The sequence below is a fragment of the Budorcas taxicolor genome, chromosome 25 (genome assembly GCF_023091745.1).
Source record: "Budorcas taxicolor isolate Tak-1 chromosome 25, Takin1.1, whole genome shotgun sequence".
NCBI classification, from domain to species: Eukaryota; Metazoa; Chordata; class Mammalia; order Artiodactyla; family Bovidae; genus Budorcas; species Budorcas taxicolor.
In genome coordinates this window covers 29,956,823-29,975,486 of record NC_068934.1, presented here as the reverse complement: position 1 = coordinate 29,975,486, position 18,664 = coordinate 29,956,823, and the positions used below count along the sequence as shown (strand labels likewise).

The window sequence follows — 18,664 nt, the reverse complement described above, 5'->3', positions numbered from 1 at the left end:
CAGAAGAACTAAACAAAAAAAGATCTTCATGACCCAGATAACCATGATGGTGTGATCACTCATCTAGAGCCAGACATCCTGGAATGCGAAGTCAAGTGGGCCTTAGGAAGCATCACTATGAACAAAGCTAGTGGAGGTGATGGAATTCAGCTGAGCTATTTTAAATCCTAAAAGATGATGCTGTGAAAGTGTTGCACTCAATATGCCAGCAAATTTGGAAAACTTAGCAGTGGCCACAGGACTGGAAAAGGTCAGTTTTCATTCCAACATATATTGCATCTGATCCCATCACTTCATGGCAAATAGATGGGGAAACAATGGAAACAGTGAGAGACTTTATTTTCAAGGGCTCCAAAATCACTGCAGATGGTGACTGCAGCCATGAAATTAAAAGACGCTTACTCCTTGGAAGAAAAGTGATGACCAACCTAGATAGCATATTCAAAAGCAGAGACATTACTTTGCCAACAAAGGTTTGTCTAGTCAAAGCTATGGTTTTTCCAGTAGTCAGGTATGGACGTGAGATTTGGACTATAAAGAAAGCTGAGTATTAACGAATTAATGCTTTTGAACTGTGGTGTTGGAGAAGACTCTTGAGAGTCCCTTGGACTGCAAGGAGACCCAACCAGTCCATCTTAAAGGAAATCAGCCCTGAATATTCACTGGAAGGATTGATGCTGAAGTAGAAATTCCAATACTTTGGCCACCTGATGCGAAGAACTGACTCAGTTGAAAAGACCCTGAGGCTGGGAAAGATTGAAGGCAGGAGGAGAAGGGGACATCAAAGGATGAGATGGCTGGATGGCATCACCAACTCGACGGACATGAGCGTGAGTAAACTCCATGAGTTGGTGATGGACAGGGAGGCCTGGCGTGCTGCAGTCCATGGGGTCGCAAAGAGCTGGACACGACGGAGCGACTGAACTGAACTGATTGCCAATTAAGCCGAGTGCTTATAAACTTGCTGAAACAGCCGAAAAAGAACACATGGGGATATTCCCTGGCGCTCCAGTGGTTAGAACTCGGTGCTTTCACTGCTGAGGGCCTGGGTTGTTCAATCTTTGGTCAAGAAACGCAGATCCCACAAGCCACACAGCTCGGCCAATTTAAAATAATAAAGAACACATGAACACTCATGTCACCCAGAAGTGGGTAGAGCAGTGGAGTTATTTCCGAAGAGGGTGTGTACCGTGGTCTAAGAAGGTGCACGTATGACTCACGCCAAAACTGTACTAAGGACTTCCTCTCTTTAATCACATATATGTGCAACTAGTGCAGCAAAACACACATGCCAGGACATCCGCTTCACAGTCCGAGATGCTTTCTAGGAAAGATGGAGACCCATTTCCTTCCTACTTAGAAGACATAGCAAGCGCTGGATGTCTTTGTTAAAAAACGGAAAAAAAAAAAAAAAATCAAGCCAGAGTGAGCTAGAGAAGCCTTGTGCAAATCCTGTGTGGAGACCATGGCTTACAGCCTGGCCGGGTCTTCCCCGTGGGACCTCCCTCAGCCCCTGTCTGCCTCCTGTCCTTCCTCCTCCCAAGGACAATCCACCTCGCAGGACCCCACACCCAGGACACCCTCCCTTTCTCTGGGCCTGGGAGAAATGGCTGTGAGCTTCCCGTATCGGGACACCCTGCCCCACCATGGCCACACTCTCGGCTTAGGGAACAGGAGTGAGTGATCAAGAGACAGGATAGGAAAACAGCTCATCCATCACATTAACTCTGAGCATGCACATGGGGCCAATTTCGGGAAAGGCTCTGTCTGGTTGGTGTTGGGCACAGACCCAAGGAGAATCGGATCTGTTAGCTAAATGGCCTTGCGTCTGGCCCAGGGACTGAATATACTCTGAAGATGCTTCCAACCTGTGAACACAGCCCTGGAAGAAGAGGCCGTGCACCAGCCCCTCCCCACTGGTCCTGCCCCCCAGGATGGATGCAGGGGGTGAAAAGGAAGGAGAAGTCGCCCCCCTGGGACTCAACTTGTGGAGGCTGGTTAACTGTGGGTGAAACCAGGAATGAGCGCCTGGATAGGGAAGGCCTAACCAGCATTTGTTTACCATTTACAGACCTTTGGTCTGTGTAAGCCATTCTTGAGATCGCATCAGCGCTACTAGAGAGTAGCCAGAAGTTCTTCCCGGGGACTGGACTGCTCTGAGATCCCAGACTGCCTTGGTGGTGTGCCCAAGACCCGCGTCAGTTCCCTTATCCATGCAGATGACCGTCCTCCGCGAAGCACGACCGCCTGAGCCCAGCACTTTCTATCCCGCTCATCCTGCCCTTTCCCCTCCACAGCGCTCTCAGTCTCTCGTCCGGCATGGTTACGTATACATTCGTGTCCTATCTGACGCCTGCACAGGAGGTAAGTGGCACGAAGGCAGGGACACCATTGGCCCCTGGGACCGTCTCAACCGACGCCCAAGAAGACAAACGCTGGCCTCGGGGACAGCACTCTGCGTCCGACCCGTGGGGCCTGCCTGAGCTGGTGGTGGCCGGTACCTGGATGCTCAGGCTCTGGGACTCCAGGTGGGGCAAGGTGACGTTCCTGTAGTCGCTGCCCGTCTCTCGGACCAGGTGGAGGTCCTGGCGCAGATACTTCTGTAGGTGCTTCTCTGTAGCAGGGTAAACCACGGTTGTCTTGACATCTGCAAAGACACAGTGCAGCCCCGGCCACGGTCAGCCACGCTCTCCACCCAGTCCTACCACCCTCCAGCCCCCATGGCACCACGGTGAGGAGGTAGCCACCGTCTCGTCTCTGATTCCCCAGTGACGGGAGCCGAAGGCTAAGAAGTTATGATTCACCTCTGTTCCACCCCCATGAGGTGTCTCCTGCCATTAAATTCATGAAGGTGAATCACTCTCAGCATACGGAAAACGTAATACGTTCATGGATGGATCACAGGGCCCCTCATAACCCTTAACCCCAGCCCTTCTCTCTTACTTTCTAGGCACAGGAATGAAAGGTTTCTGACTCTTCTCACATAGCAAACGTTCCAGTATGTGGCCTTCTGAACCCAAAGCTGAAAATCTGGTTTAAAGTCAAACAGACTCCCTTAAGGTAGGGGGTGAAGGCACAGACGCCAGGGAAGCCAAGTCCTCGTCCTCCCTACTCCTTCCCCGGGACCCCTGGTCCTTCTGGAGGAAGGACCTCCCTTCCGGGTCCAGGTGTTTAAGCTCCCTGTGCCCCTACTTCCCCATCTGTCAGCTCAGGATAATAACAGCTCATGTCAGAGGGTTGGAAGGATTAGCAAGTCAATACCCGTGGAGCTCTTAGACCAACAACGTCTGACACATAACAAGCACTATTTAAGTACTAGCTATCTCAACCCAAGGTTACTCATCCTTGACCTTGGCACCATCAAGGCCTAGGTAATCCTTTGCTGGGGGCGCTATCCTGTGCCCTGCAGGCTATTGAGCAGCACTTCAGGCTTCCGAGTTGCTGGTCAAACCCTCTCTCCAGTTGTGACAACTACAGCAAAGGCCGCAGATATTGCCAAATGTCCCCGGGGAGGCGGGAATGCCCCCTCGTTGAGAACCAGTGTTCATCGCAAGGAAACCTGGTCGTTTTCCTAAAGAGACTCCAGGCTAGGGTCCTTGTCCAGCAGCACCTGGTTTTGGTTAAGTCCTTTTCCCTATTTCTATCAACATCTGCCGCAACAGCTTGAACGCAGATCCTAAAAGCCAGGAAAGGAAACTGTGTCTTAAAAATCAGTTGGGATGTTTCTCAAAAGACCGGCATCCTCCCAGACGCCAGATTCGGGTATGTTTCCCTGGAGGGGCCCCTGAGAGGGGGCCGCCCAGCGCGGGCACTGCGCACTCCAGGAGATTCTCAGGCTCACCTATGCACCTCGAGACCCAGCTGAGAACCACAACCCACACATGCACGTCTGGTCTGAGGATGCAGGTGATGCTCATTCCACAGGTAAGGGACAAGGTTACAAGGACTCCAGACGTACCCGACACCACGCTACAGGACGGGGTTGGGGCGGCAGGGCAGAGGAGGGCTGGAGCCATGGTCTTCCTGCCCTGAGGTCCGTGCTCTTTCTGCCCATGTCCCAGCATGGCTGTGTGGCAGCCCAGCCCAGGGTGAGTGTCCAGAGGCGCCATGTCAAGCACGTGACCTCCAGGAGGCCCAAAGGCGCCGGCCCATCAGATGTAGCAGGCCCATGGGCTGACACACGGCTCCCCTTCCCAGCTGCGCCACCTTGGCTGTGTCATTAACCCGGAGTCTCAGCTTCCTCATCTATTAAGGATGGTCATAAAATCGAGCCTACAGTGTGGCTGTAAACATTAAGGTGTTTCCTCAGAACCACTGGAGGCGCTAAGTAAATGTCGCCCCACTTCCTGGGAATCTCTGATCTGACCCCGAAAGAGAGGCACGGAGGCCTCTTCACAACCCTCGGGGCCTTTCTCACGCCCACCACCCTCTAATAGCCCTGGGGTCACAGGCCTGAGGTCAAAGATCAAGCATAAACAAGATCTCAGGAGGCAGGGGACTGCCTGAAATACATGGGATGTCACCGCCCTGGCCCCTTGCAGTGTAGCCTGGTGGAGAAGGGCCAGATTGTGACACCCATCAGCCGGGTTCAAATCCTGACTGTGTAACCTCGGGCACCTGAGAGGCCAAAGAGCAGAGGGTGGGAAGTCTCTAGAATAGCAATCCCACCTGCACCCCCACGGAAAAGTCCTCCTCGAATGTCCTCAGCTTCCTCCCCTGGGTCGCCTGGGTGGGGCGTGGGGACCAAGGCTGTGAGCCCTGGTGCTCCCTCCCATGGGGAGATGGGCAGGGACGACCTGGAGAAGAGCCATGCCCCACTGGCAACACACGCACTGCCTTGGGCTCCCAGCCCAGGACTCCCCGGCCATTCCAGGCCGGAAAGCCACAGGGCCTGCAGGCGTGCCCGCCTACCAAGGCTTGCCAGAGACTGTCCGAGCTGCTGGGAATGGGGGGAGACGGGCCCTCGCCAGGCTAGCCCCTCCTGTCCTCTCCTGAGCAGCAGGGAAGAATGAAAAGGCCCCGTCAACTGCTCCCTTTCTGCCCGGAGGAGACCCGCCCTGCTGTGCTCTGAGCCCCAAAGAGTCATCACTCCCAGCCGGGTCTTAGTCAGACCCTCGCTGCCGGCATCCAGATGGACGCTGCCCCCCAGTCTCGTCCAGGCTTCCCTGCAACCCCGCTGACCGTCCTTCCCCAGGCCGTCTCAGCTCCAGCCCTAGTGACCTCCTAGCGATTTCCTCACAACCGCGCTGATTCTCATCTCCAGGCCTCGAACCTGTTCCCGGGCTTCACCCGCTCAGGTCTCCGTCCAAGCAAGGCACCCCTGACCTCACCACACCCTGGGGTTTGCCCTACACGACCTGACCACAGAGGACAGGTTTCCTGTCTGATCCCCCCAAAGGATGTCCGTCGACCTGTTTTACCGCGTTATCCCCGGCGCCCGGAAGAGTGCCGAGTATACACTAGGCACTCAGCACATACCAAACAAGCAAAAGAATGAATCTGACCTTCTTATTTTTTGGAATCTGACCTTTTTAGATTTTAAACCCAGGAAGTGCACTTCTTATCCCAAATGGAATAATATCTCGCTGCGGGGGAGAAAAGTCAATATATTTCCCAATGCTAAGTTTCTTACTGGCAGCCAGAAGCAAGCTCTGGCGCTTATCCAAATGACCTGCCACTGAGCTTCATGAGGAATCTGGTCAAGAGTCAAGGCCTGATAAACACTCAAACAATCGGATGAAAATATGTAGGGGACAGGATATTGACCCAGAGCCTCAAGAACAGCTCCCCTGAGATTACTCATTAATTGCAGATGGGGACACAGAGTGGCCAGAGCATCGTCCCTGGGAGATGAACTGACCACACAGGCCTCCTGGGCTGTGCCGAGGGGCGTGCTCAGCTGCTCAGTCATGTCTGACTCTTTGTGACCCCGTGGACTGCAGCCCACCAGGCTCCTCTGTCTGTAGAATTTTCCAGGCAAGAATACTGGAATGGGTTGCCATTTCCTCCCCCAGGGGATCTTTCTGACCCAGAGATCAAACCCAAGTCTCCTACGCTGGCAAGCGGATTCTTTACCACTGAGGTCACTTGGGAAGCCAGTGCTATGGGGCGCCTGCCAAAGTAACCTGTATCCCATTGCAAGATGACATCACCTCCCAAACCCAGGGACACCCGACAAGACAAGTGGCTTCCCAGCTCCTCCACGGTGTCCAAGTTAGGGCTGAGGAACCACTCCAGATTAAAGGACACTGGAGACTGGATTGGATCATGGACTGCGGAGGATGGGGCAGGGGAAGTTTCCTGCTTGAAAATGGCGCTGAAACAACAGTAAGATTAATAATGGTCTCCACATCATGCAATGGTTTCGTATAAATGTGAAAGTTCCCCAAATTGACCATTTTACTCTGATTCCTGGGAGACACACACTGACATGCTTAGTGATGAGGGGTTACCATGTCTGCATCTTACTTTTCAATAACAGAGGTAATGATGACAAGATATTATTGTATGTGTACATGGAGAGAGAAAAAGTAAATGTGGCCACGTTATCAAATGGTGATTTTTTTTAAAAAGACTTTTTTTTTTTTTGCTTCACTGGGTCTTCCTTTCTAGTTGCAACGCGTGGGTTTAGCTGCCCTGCAGCATGTGGGATCTTAGTTCCCCAATCAGGGTATCGAAGCTGAGTCCCCTGCATCGGAAGGCAGATTCTTAATCACTGGACCACCAGGGAAGTCCCCTGAAGAGCTTTTATTAAGGGAATTCTTCGTACTATTTCTTCCCTGGTGGCTCAGACAGGAAAGCGTCTGTCTACAATGTGGGAGACCCGGGTTCGATCCCTGGGTCGGGAAGATCCCCTGGAGAAGGAAATGGCAATCCACTCCAGTACTATTGCCTGGAAAATCCCATGGACAGAGGAGCCTGGTAGGCTACAGTCCACGGGGTCACAAAGAGTCGGACATGACTGAGAGATTTCACTTTCCTTTCCTTTGTACTATTTCTACAATGCTTCTGTAAAGTTGAAAATTTTTTTCAAAATATAAATAAAAAGGTGTGGGCACCCTCTACTCTCTAGGCGCTCACCGCCAGCAGAAGTGCCAGCCACTGTTCTGAGCCCTGTGTGCACATGAACCCATTCACTCCCCACAGCCAGTGTGAGGCGGGTCTCACTATGGTACCCGGGCCGCTCACAGGAAAGCTGAGGCCAGGGCTGGGCTTTGGCCTTGGCACCACGTGCTGGCCCCCGCAGGTCAGCAGATGATGCTTCACCAGCTGCCTGGCACCCTCTCTGCCAACCCCATTCAGCAAAATGACTTAAGGGGCCCCCTGCCCAGGATAAGAAGTTCCTGGCACCTCCCAGCCCAGAAGCATCTCCCAGTGGCTAGAGAAGCAACAAGGAATCTCCTGACCCTGCCCTCCTGCTGACATTCTTAAAAAACAAAAACAAACAAAAAAAACTCTAAAACCCATTTCTCAAAAATGACCACAGTTTATTAAGAGAGCTTCCTTGACAGAGCCTCCCTTCCCATCATGCTTTTTCAAACTTTGGTTTTATTTTTAGGTATCTTGCACATAAAAGTCAAACAAAGCTTGTTTTCAAACGTCTTCTGCTTCTTCCCGAGCACCAATGTCAACTCTTCCGGCCGTTTCTTTGATCTCATACTTCCACAGTTCCAAATTACAAATATTTTTATATCTTGTTTCACTTTGATTTTTCAGTTTTATTAATTAACGTCCCATTAGGGAAGATAAGGATTTAGCTTTTTTTTTTTTTAACCAGCTCTCAGTCAATCCTAAAGGAAATCAGTCCTGAATATTCATTAGAAGAACTGATGCTGAAGATGAAGCTCCAATACTTTGGCCACCTGATGGGAAGAGCGAACTCGTTGGAAAAGACCCTGATGCTGGGAAAGACTGAGGGAAGGGGAAGGGGACGACAGAGGATGTGATGGTTAGCTAGCATCACTGACTCAATGGACATGAGTCAGAGCAAACTCCAGGAGATGGTGGAGGACAAAGGAGCCTGGTGTGCTACAGTCCACAGGGTCAGAGTTGGACATAACTCAGCAACTGAACAACAACAACCAGCTCTCTACAAAAAGAGTGTGCGTGCACATGTACATGCGCACACATGCTCTTCTCTACCCGATTTTCACAACACAATCCGATCACAGTTCTGGATGAATCAGTACTCAGCACTGTCAACACCATGCTGATGATGTAAATGCTGTCCACTGCTGAAGAATACACCATGAGTATTCGTCCTTTCAGCACAACTTCTGGTATACAGCGTCAACAGTTACTTGTTTACTTTTCTATAAGCTCGTCACACAGGTTTTATCCCCACAAGCACTTCCCTTTTTATGTCTCCTCTTGATGTTAAAATTCATCAGACACGAGAACAACGGTGTGTTCACGGAGCCCGTGACCCGAGCCTGCAGGTGCCCCGTGCAGAGCTGTGGCCTGGGAGCTCCGAGCACTGCCACCCTGGGGGGCCCTCCCCCTTGCCGCGCTGGGTGCCTTGTTTCCCGGATCCACTATCTTCCTCTTTCACATGCTTGTCCTCATTTTGCTGAAGCAGTGCTTCTCAAGCTTGAGCGTGTATCAGGACGCCTGGGGTGGGGCATTTCTTTTTTTTATTTTATATTTATGTTTGGCTGTGCTTGGTCTTTGTTGCTGTGTGGCTTTTCTCTAGTTGTGGCAAATGAACACAGGCTTCAGTAGTTGCAACACGTGGGCTCAGTAGTTGAGGCTCCCAGGCTCTAGAGCACAGCTTCAGGAGTTGCAGCACACAGGCATGGGGGATCTTCCCGGACCAGGGATCGAACCTGCACCTCCTGCACTGGCAGGCGGATTTGTTACCACTGAGCCACCAGGGAAGCCCAGCATGTCTAACAAGTGCCCAGAAGACGCTACCACTGGTCTGGGGACCACGCAACAAGAGCTAAAGTACACACTCAAGATGTGTCCAGCGATGTGACACAAGGAAGACACACTGAGAGGCCTGGAACATCTGAGAAGGTCTTTATTCTACTGTCATGCTCAACAAAGAGCTTGGCTAAAGAATTCTAGGATAGCAATGACCCTCCAAGTCTGAAAGCAGTCTCTGCAACCTTCCAGATTGTACTGCTGGTATTAAGAAGTCTAAGGTACTCTGATCCCAAGCCTCTGTACTGACCTGTTTTTTTCCTCTCTGTCCCCTGTGTCCTGATTGTACTGATAGGTGGTAAAGCAGGTTTATTTCCATCCATCAAGCTGGGTTAGGTGTCAGGCCTTTTCAATCTCAAAAGTCATGTTCTTCAGTTCTGGAACTCATTTCTTTTTTTAATTTTGTTTTTAATTGGAGGATAATTAACTAACAATATTGTGATTAGTTTCTGCCATACATCAGCATGGATCAGCCATAGGTATACATATCTGGGACCCATTTCTTCGATCATTTTCTTCCCCATTTTCTTCCGCCCTATCTTTCTGGAACACTATTTAGGTATTTAACTTCTTCGCCTCATCTTGTAGTTTTCCTTTTTCTCCCGTTTTCCAGCTCTACATCCTTCTGCTCTACTGTTCAGAAAGTGTTCTTCATCTTCTGTTTTCATTTCCACCATATTTTTAATTTCTAAGAGCATTTTAAAACTTCCTTTTTGGTAGTATTTTGTTCTTCTGCTTTTTTTTTCCCTGCCATGATGTTTTAATCTCCGTGTCTGGAAGACTTCGTGACTCAGGCCTGGGCTATGTGGAAACATAATGAGCTACACTTAAATAATGTTTCCTACCTTGACAGCGAGTTTAACCTTGTCTAATCTTTTGCTTTCTTTGCTTTTATAATTTCTCTCTGAGATTAATGATATCTTTGAAAATTTCTTCTCCCTGAATAGCTTCTATCTCCTCCAAGTCTCTTTCTTGTCCTTGCTTCCTTTTCCTTGCCTCTTCTTTTTCAACTGAGGCATTACTCAAAAGTCTGGCCAACCAGCCTGTCTGCTCGCTCATATTTTAGAGTGTGAAGATGCTGGAGGGAAGCTTGATGACACAGGACAGCTTCATGACCATCAGGCTATTCCTTTGCACGTGATGGAGCCCCTGAGAGCTGAAGTCTTTTCTCTTGAGCTGCTCAGATTCCCCAGAAGATTCTTCCAATTTCACACATGGAGGTAGGGACCTGGCAGACAGCACTGAGTGAGGAGGAAGAGAAGCAGGTAGGCAGAGGGAGGGCAGGCAGGGTTCCTCTCAGGGCTCACCGAATCTGCGGACTGCTACTTAACCTTCTCCATTTCCATGCCACAACCCCACTGACACCAAAAATCTCTAGACCCTCTGTTTTAACCTCTCCAGCGATGACCAGTCGGGGATTTTGGTGGCCGTGGCTTGCATTCCCCTTGGCCGGCTCAGGTTTCCCCTCTCCAACCTGCCATGCCAGTTCCTCCTCCTCCATTCGCTTCCTTGGTTTGTCTCATCTCCCTCAAGTCTTTATGGGTTAATTTTATTTAAAGGCAATTCGTTTGAAACCATTTTGAGTGAGGGTTTTAAAGGAAGCAGCTGGGCACCTAAACTGCCCGCTTTTAACTGGAAGCCCACATCCCTGTCCTGTCTCCCTCCTCATATTTTATTTTTTCTTCTTGGCCATTTACTGCCACTTGGCCTATTTATCTGTTCTTTATGTTCCCCCTCCGGCAGCTGCATGCACCTCAGCTCCCTGAGAGCAGAAACGCTGTTCTGTGCACTGGGTGTACCATGCCTGAAACAGAGCCGACATGAACTGTGACACGGTCTACACAGCAGAATATATATTGTGCCAAGTTACTGTTACAAGCGTGTGTGCATGGACCACTACATGCACAGAAGTGCACATGGAGAACAGTCCAAAAAGGTCAGGACAGGTTCTAAGATGTGACCTATCTCTGGGCGGTCGAGTTGAATGTAACTGTAAATTTTAAAATTAGTTTTTCAGGGTACTCACTGACAGAGCAGACTGGCAGGCTACAGTCCATGGGGTTGCAAAGTGTTGGACACAACTGAGCAACTTTCACGTTCCACTTTCTAAAACAACTATGGATCACTTTATAACACATTTATTAAGAACAGAAAAATAAGCTGCTCCTGAAAACTGAAGCCCAGAGGGGTTAAGCAAGTTACCCAAGGCCACACAGCCAGCAAGGGGTGGAGCTGAGACCTGAACCCAAGCGGTCTGACTCCTCTGTGCAACATGGCTTTCCCTGCCGCAGGGCCAGCCCCTTTCAGGCCCTTTCCTGAGAAAGCTGTGGTGCCGCCACTTTCCCCAAAAAGCAGCCCTGTCAGACTGGAGAAACACGATTTGTTCCAGCCCCTCCCGGAGACACAGGAACAGCTGTCAGCAAAACCGAAGACCTCAGCGAGGAGCCAGAGCAACGGGAGCTGCGGACTGGGAGGTCTGGGAGGACGTCGGTGCGCGCAGAGGCCGACCACAGGCTGCTGGCCACAGTGCCCCCAGGAGGGCAGGAAGTGGGGGCACGCTCCCCTCTGGCGTGGGGGGGGCTGTCTGAGGAGCAGCACCCACAGGGTGTGCAGCCAGAGGCAGGGCTGGAATGGGCTCCGGAGGGGAGCATGGATGGGTAAGGATGACCCCCCTCACAACAGGGATCCATGACTCATTCAACTTCCGGCGGTGGTACCCAGTGCCCTGGCACCCTCTCAGTCTCACAGCGCTGGACGGTGGGGAAGGAGGCCTGGGGCGGGGTGGTCGCAGCCCTTGTAGGACTCAGGGCAGCCGTTCTTTCTCTGCAGGGATGCTGCGGCAGTGGGAAGGGTCATAGCAATGCACCCCAGGTGACAGCAGCCAGCCCTTCCACACCCGCTCCCTCTCTCCGCAGCCTGAGGAGCAGGCCGGCATGCCCATGGCTGGCACACCTTAGTGAGGGTCTCCTGAATGCCCTTCTCTGATAACTGAAGCCAGCCCTGCCACCCCGCCCAGACATGAAGGCCCAGTTGCTTTCGGAGATGGGAGGCAGGCGGGGCTCTGGGAAGGAGAGCGCAGCTGTCTTTCTTGCTCTCTGCCAGAGCGGGCTTAGCCAAATCCCCAGGAAAATGCTGCTGCACATGAAACATGAAAATGCAGACCACAGACAGTCTGCCCGCCTTCCCACACACATGTTCAGACAAGCCTGCTCTCCAGCACGGCTGCCGACTTCTCCACGATGAGGTCACTGCTATGGCCAGGCCTGTGGCTTTGGCTCCCCCTTCATTATCGTGGGCCGGTTTCAACTTATTTGACCCAGATGTGCAGGCCCAAGGGAGCAGGGCAGAGGCAAGAGTGAAGCGTGAGAGGGATGTGAAGCCCACCCTGCCCCTCCCTGCACAGGAGCCATGCAGAGCCTCACAGGCGATGGGCTGCGGCCTAGGCCAGCAGGGCCCACCGCTGGAGGACCCCAGGAGAGGGCTGACAAGGGGGTCTCGCAGGACCTGCCATTTTCGTTCCTCCTCTTGGGGACCTCCCCCAGCTGGACGACACGTTCCTCAGCCCTGGCATCATGATGAGCAGAGAGCTGGCTGGAGGCCGCAGAGGAGGCCTGGGCGGGGTGTGCACTGTCCCCCGCTGGGGGGTGCTGGAAGTACTCAAGTGAGGCCTGAAAAGACCTCCATCAGAATCAAGGATAAACAGCGCCGAAGGGTGTGGTTGGGATCTAACTGGAAGCTCCAACCACCCCACAGCAAACCTCCAGACTGCTTATTATCCGTCTCAGCGAAAAGCACAAGAGACAGAGGAAGACACAGATGCTGATGGTAGCAAGATCCTGGCTCTGGCAGCTTCCTTCTCGCCCCTCCTCAGTCCTCCCAGGCCTGGGAGGGTCGTGAGGGGGGCCTGATGAGACTCGCAGGTCCAGGCCACAAACTCTGACTCTGGATGCAGCCCCAGGGATTACATCCTTCAGGGATGGGGTGGCTGCAGCAGGATGGTACTCCACAAAGGTCCCCCTGAACAGAAGGGAGAGACCTGCTATCTAATGAGACAACGGAACTTTGGCAGTCCTGGTCTTAGAGCTGCGAGACCCCCTCCCCAACAGGCAGGAAGAAACTGTGCTGCGGTCCCGCAGACTAGACTATAAGAGCTGTTAGACTGACTATTCAGGAGTCCCAAAATACGGCTTCAATTTCGACTTCCTGTCTAAAGGCATCACCTGGCTTCCCTCTGAGAGGCGCAAAGGTGCCAAGCCTCAGGGCAGCCTGAGTGCCGGCACAAAGGGAGGAGAAGGCCATGGGCACAGGCCTTCCTGGGAGTCAGGGCTACCAGAACTCCAGGCCATCACGCACAGAGAAGCATGGATTAGAACCGGGCTGCCCAGGCTGAAGTGGAACAGCCATCCCATGGGTAATCCACTCTCGACCACTGGCCCTGAGAGCGGACTTTCTGCTGACTCGAGTCTTGAGACGGCCACAGAGTCTTGGAGCCCTGCCCTCTGTGAGAGAGAGAGAGAGGGAACAAGAACACACAGGCCTCGTGGTGGTGGCCACATTTCAGGCGCTCAGGCTCTACTTGCTTCTAAACAGGCTCTGAACACAGCGGTTTTTCCCAGCCTCATGGAAGCCATAAGCCTAAACAGAGAACTGAACAGAGGCTTCTGCTCCAGCCCGTGGAGGCAGGAGACGGGGGCACACAGGAGGTTGCACTCATGGGCTCTTGGAGCGGAGCTGGCAGAGGGGATGAGTGCAGGCCAGTCAGACAGCTGAGAGGAAGGCAGAGCCCGTTCTGGGTCAAGGACTCCACTCGGGTGGTAGAGGCTTCCCATCTTGAAGCTTCTGCTTGCTCTGATCCCACTGTCCCTCCAGGCCCTAGAGGTGTCCCTGGCTCACTGGTGTCGGAAGCCCTGAAGCACCCAGGGAGAGAAGCAGAACTCTGCCATCTTTCAGTGGCCCCTACTGACAAAGAGAGATTCCTGTGGGCTCACTCACCTTTCCCCAGCTCCATTAAAGAAGTCCCCTTTCAGGACTTGCCAGGTGTCCAGTAGCTCAGACTCTGTGCTCCCAATGCAGGAGGCTCAGGTTCAATCCCTGGTCAGGGAATTGGATCCCACATGCTGCAACCAAGAGTTTGCAAGCTGCAACGAAAGATCCTGCATGCTGCAATTAAGACCTGGTGCAGGCAAATAAATAAATAATTTTTTTTTTTTTTAAAGAAGCCCCTTTCTGGGCTTCCCGGTGCCCAGAGGCTAAGATTCCGTGCTCCCAATGCAGCAGGGGGATGGGGAGTGGAGGTCCTGGGTTCAATCCCTGGTCAGGGGACTCGATCCCATATGCTGCAAATAAGGCACAGAGCAGCCAAACAAAATGTTTTTTAACAAAAAAGAGACGCAGCAGCCCCATTTCAAAGCCCCAGCTAATGTTAGGAGCCCACTCTGCTGCTCTGTCCACACTGCTGACCCCACCTGCCTCCCTGACTCCAAGTGTTGGAGGTGCTGCCTCTCCACGGTCCACCCCATCCCACGGCACCTCTCCATGACCACCTGCTCCTCACCAGCATCTCCCAAGGACGTCCCAAGTAGGCGGGTATAAAGAACCTCCAGAGTTTGGAGTGAGTGTATTTGGGAGTACACAGCACTTGTTGATGAACTGACAAGCATTCAGGCTGTGAAGCAAAGACACAGCCAGAGGCCCCAGTTCCACCTAATCTTTTGGGTTGATTTCTTTTTAAAAATACTTTTTTTTACTATTGTTTGCCCATACCATGCAGCATGTGGGATCTTTGTTCGCCAACCAGGAAGTGGGGAAGTGGAAGTGCAGAGTCTTAACCACTGGACCACCAGAGACGTCCCCAGGCTAAACTTTTGCCCTGCTTCTTTGTTTGGTTTGTCTGGGGATGAGGTTAATGTCCTAAACAATCTCTATCAGAACATCACAGGATTATAGTCTCAAATGATTCAGAAGTCTAGCCCCCCATCCTTTTCTTTGAGGTAACCACCAATAATAGGTGGGTGCTCATTATTCCAGCCTATTGATGGATGAATGTAGATATTCATGTAGAATAAGTGTAGACTTTTAATGAATGTAGATATATATGAACATATCTACATAAAGGTGTTTTTTTAAGCACAAGAGGGATGACCCTTTATGTCACCTGTGACCTCAGAACCCTCCCTCGTTAGTCCAGGCAGATCATCTTCCTCCGTTGTAACAATCAGATGCACATACCACACCTTATTAACCCCTTCATACACACAGGGCCATTTAGGTTGTTTTTGCTCTTACTTTTCATTTTTTCTATCACAAACAATGCTACAACGGACACCCTGGCCCACTCCTTCTGACGTGTATGAATGACTGTCTAAGTCAGATTCCTGGAGGCAGAAATGCTAGGTCAGAGGGACCCAGGTTTCACAATCTTACGGATCTGGCCACGTCTAGCCAACACCCCGCCCACTGCGGACGAGCACTGAGGACACTCTGTGTGCAAGAGAGTTCGGGAGAAACGAGGTGTCTGTCTCAGCTCACCAACACTAGCTCCACCTGGCTGTGGCCTCAATGGGGTAACGTCTCTGTGGCCTAAGCCCCACCCGGCACACGGACACATATGAGGAAGAACCCCATTTCCTATTTAATAGTGATTCTCGGAACGTTTCAAAAACCCACTGCAATGCAGTGATGAAATACAAATAGGAACAAACCCGTAAGAGGGAACGTGAAGGGGCAAGCAGCAGAAAACAAGAGAGCACTTCGTTCCCCCAAGGTTAGGAAGTGGAAGGCAGGGTGTGAGTGGATGAGACCGCGGGGAAGGAAGCTGTAGCCTGGACCACCGTCAGGGCCACAGGCAGCGCATCGCCAGCCTCCCCACGCGAACCCGGAAGAGGATGTGGGCTCTGAACAAACAGGGACAGGGGGCTGGACAGGAAACAGAGCTGGAAACCAGGACCAACCAAGGGCCCCTCTAGGGACTTCCCTGGGGGCCCACGGGTTAAGACTCCATGCTCCCAATGGAAGGGCACCTGAATTCCATCCCTGGTCAGGGAATTAGATCCCACAGACCACAAATAAGGATCCCATGTGCCTCAATGAAGATCCACCGGCCACAGCAGACACCTGGTCCAGCTAAGTAAATAAAAATTTCTTTAAAAAGAAAAATAATAAAGAGCCCCTCTAGAGAAGAGCTGCACCAACTAGCTTCATCCACTGCCTCCTTTCATCGAGGGGGCAGTTAATGCAGGGGAAACAGAGGATTGCGCTCCAAAGATACTAACCCTTAGACTGGAGCAGGGGTAATTCTTAAAGAATGTGGAACATTTTTAAAGAGATGGGAATACCAGACCACCTTACCTGCCTCCTGAGAAACCTGTATTCAGGTCAAGAAGCAACATTCAGAACCAGACATGAAAAACGGACTGGTTCCAAATTGGGAAAGGTATACATCAAGGTATATATTGTTACCCCGGTTATTTAACTTATAGGCAGAGTACATCATGCTAAATGCCTGGCTGGATGAAGCACAAGCTGGAATCAAGAATGTCAGGAGACACATTAATAACCTCAGACATGCAGATGATACCACCCGTATGGCAGAAATTAAAGAGAAACTAAAGAGCCTCTTGATGAAAATGAAAGAGGAGAGTGAAAAAGCTGGCTGAAAACTCAACATTCAAAAAACTAATATCATGGCATCTGGTCCCAACACTTCATGGCAAACAGATGGGGAAACAATGGAAACAGTGACAGACTTTATTTTCTTGGGCTCCAAAATCACTGCAGATGGTGACTGCAGGCATGAAATTAAAAGATGCTTACTCCGTGGAATAAAAGCTATGACCAACCTAGACAGCATATTAAAAAGCAGAGATACTACTTTAGCGACAAAGGTCCATACAGTCAAAGCTATGGTTTTTCCAGTCATGAATGGATGTGAGAGTTGGACCATAAAGAAAGCTGAGAGACGAATAATTGATGCTTTTGAACTGTGGTGTTGGAGAAGACTCTTGAGAGTCCCTTGAACTGCAAGGATATGAAACCAGTCAATCCTAAAGGAAATCAGTCCTGAATATTCATTGGAAGGACTGATGCTAAAACTGAAGCTCCAATACTTTGGCCACCTGATGCGAAGAACTGAATCATTGGAAAAGACCCTGATGCTGGGCAAGACTGAATGTGGGAGGAGAAGGAGGCGACAGAGGATGAGATGGCTAGATAGCATCACTGACTCGTTGGACATGAGTTTGAGCAAGCTCTGGGAGTTGGTGATGGACAGGGAAGCCTGGCGTGTTGCAGTCCACGGGGTCGAAAAGAGTCAGACACGGCTGAGAGATTGAACTGACTGGAGCAGGGACAGACAAACTCTCTGTACAAAGTGTGACAGTCAATTCAGGGGGCACTGCTGGTTACATACAGCCTCTTTGGCACATTCTTCTTAGTTTTCTATTTTTTTTTCCTAAACTAACCCTTTAAAAATGTAAATACCACACTTATCTTACAGGCCTCACAAAAGGAAGCAGGCCAGATGTGGTCCATGAGCTACGGTGGACTAGAGAGTATATGCGCTGCAGAGGAGGCTGGCACCTCCACACTCAGGCAAGGCCAGCCAGCAAGCCCTGCTCTGTCCACATGGCTCGCCATCCAAGAGAGACCTATGGTGGCAACAGGCCTAACTCAGTTTGCTAGACTATCAGCCTGGCTCTTCATGTTTAAACACAAACGAACATTCAGGGACTTTCCTGGCAGCCCAGTGGATAGGACTCTGCGCTTCTGCTGCTGAGGGCCCAGGTTCAATCCCTACTGGGGGAACTAAGATCCCACAAGCTGTACTGCATGGCCGAAAAAAAATTAAAACTTAAAAATATATATATATAACTGAACATTCACCAGACACTAAGGGAAAGCCAGCCGTATGAAAAAGAATGACCAAAATAAACAACCAGCACCAGATCCCAGAGGAAACGGGATCATTTAAGGGTCAGGAGATAATTTTTAAAACAATTCTAATTAGTGTGTCCGAGAATGTCAACCCAATTTGGCCTCTGTGAAGCAAGAGCAAGATGGTATGAAAATGAAATAATCAGAGGACCAGAGGGAGAAAAATTAAAAATGAGGCTCCCAAATAAAAACCTTTACTAGGAGGTCTGGAGGACAATGTTAAGACCATCCACGAGACTCCAGAAAGGAAAGACACAGATGGGAACGGGGCAGGGCAGAAGCAGCACATGGGACCAATCTAGGATGTCTAATCACTACCAGGATTTCAAGGAAGAGGAAATAAAGGAGACGGAGAGAAGGAAATTATCAAAGAAATAACAGGAAAAAATGTTCAGAGTAAAAGGCTGACATAACACTTTGAACTGAAAGGGTCTAAAAGTACCCAGCAGAGTGAATGAAAAAATAAAAAGTCTCACCAAAACACAGCCTTACAAAACCCTGGTACACTAAAGACAGAGGACATCCTATACGCTTCCAAAGAAGGAAACTAACAAAGCAAAACAAAACAGAAAAATCTAGCAGCAACACAATGAAGCTCACTACAGAGAAATGAGAATTAAACTGGTGTTGGATATCTTACTGGGCTTCCCTGGTGGCTCAGCGGTAAAGAATCCACCTGCCAATGCAGGAGACACGGGCTCGGTCCCTGGGTGGAAAAGATGCCCTAAAGGAGGGCGTGGCAACCCACTCCATCATTCTTGCCTGGAGAACCCCACAGAGAGAAGCCTGGCAGGCAACAATCCATGGG

The 18,664-nt window shown here is 50.8% G+C and overlaps 1 protein-coding gene across 1 annotated transcript in view; it reads right to left on the bottom strand.

The window, feature by feature from the left end:
• DCPS (decapping enzyme, scavenger) overlaps window positions 1-18,664 on the bottom strand; it is a 41,552-nt gene that overhangs the window by 11,429 nt on the left and 11,459 nt on the right. Inside the window, exon 3 of the mRNA XM_052662213.1 lies at window positions 2,502-2,647. Within this exon, the coding sequence (XP_052518173.1) occupies window positions 2,502-2,647 (146 nt within the window). The remainder of the gene's footprint in view (window positions 1-2,501; window positions 2,648-18,664) is intronic.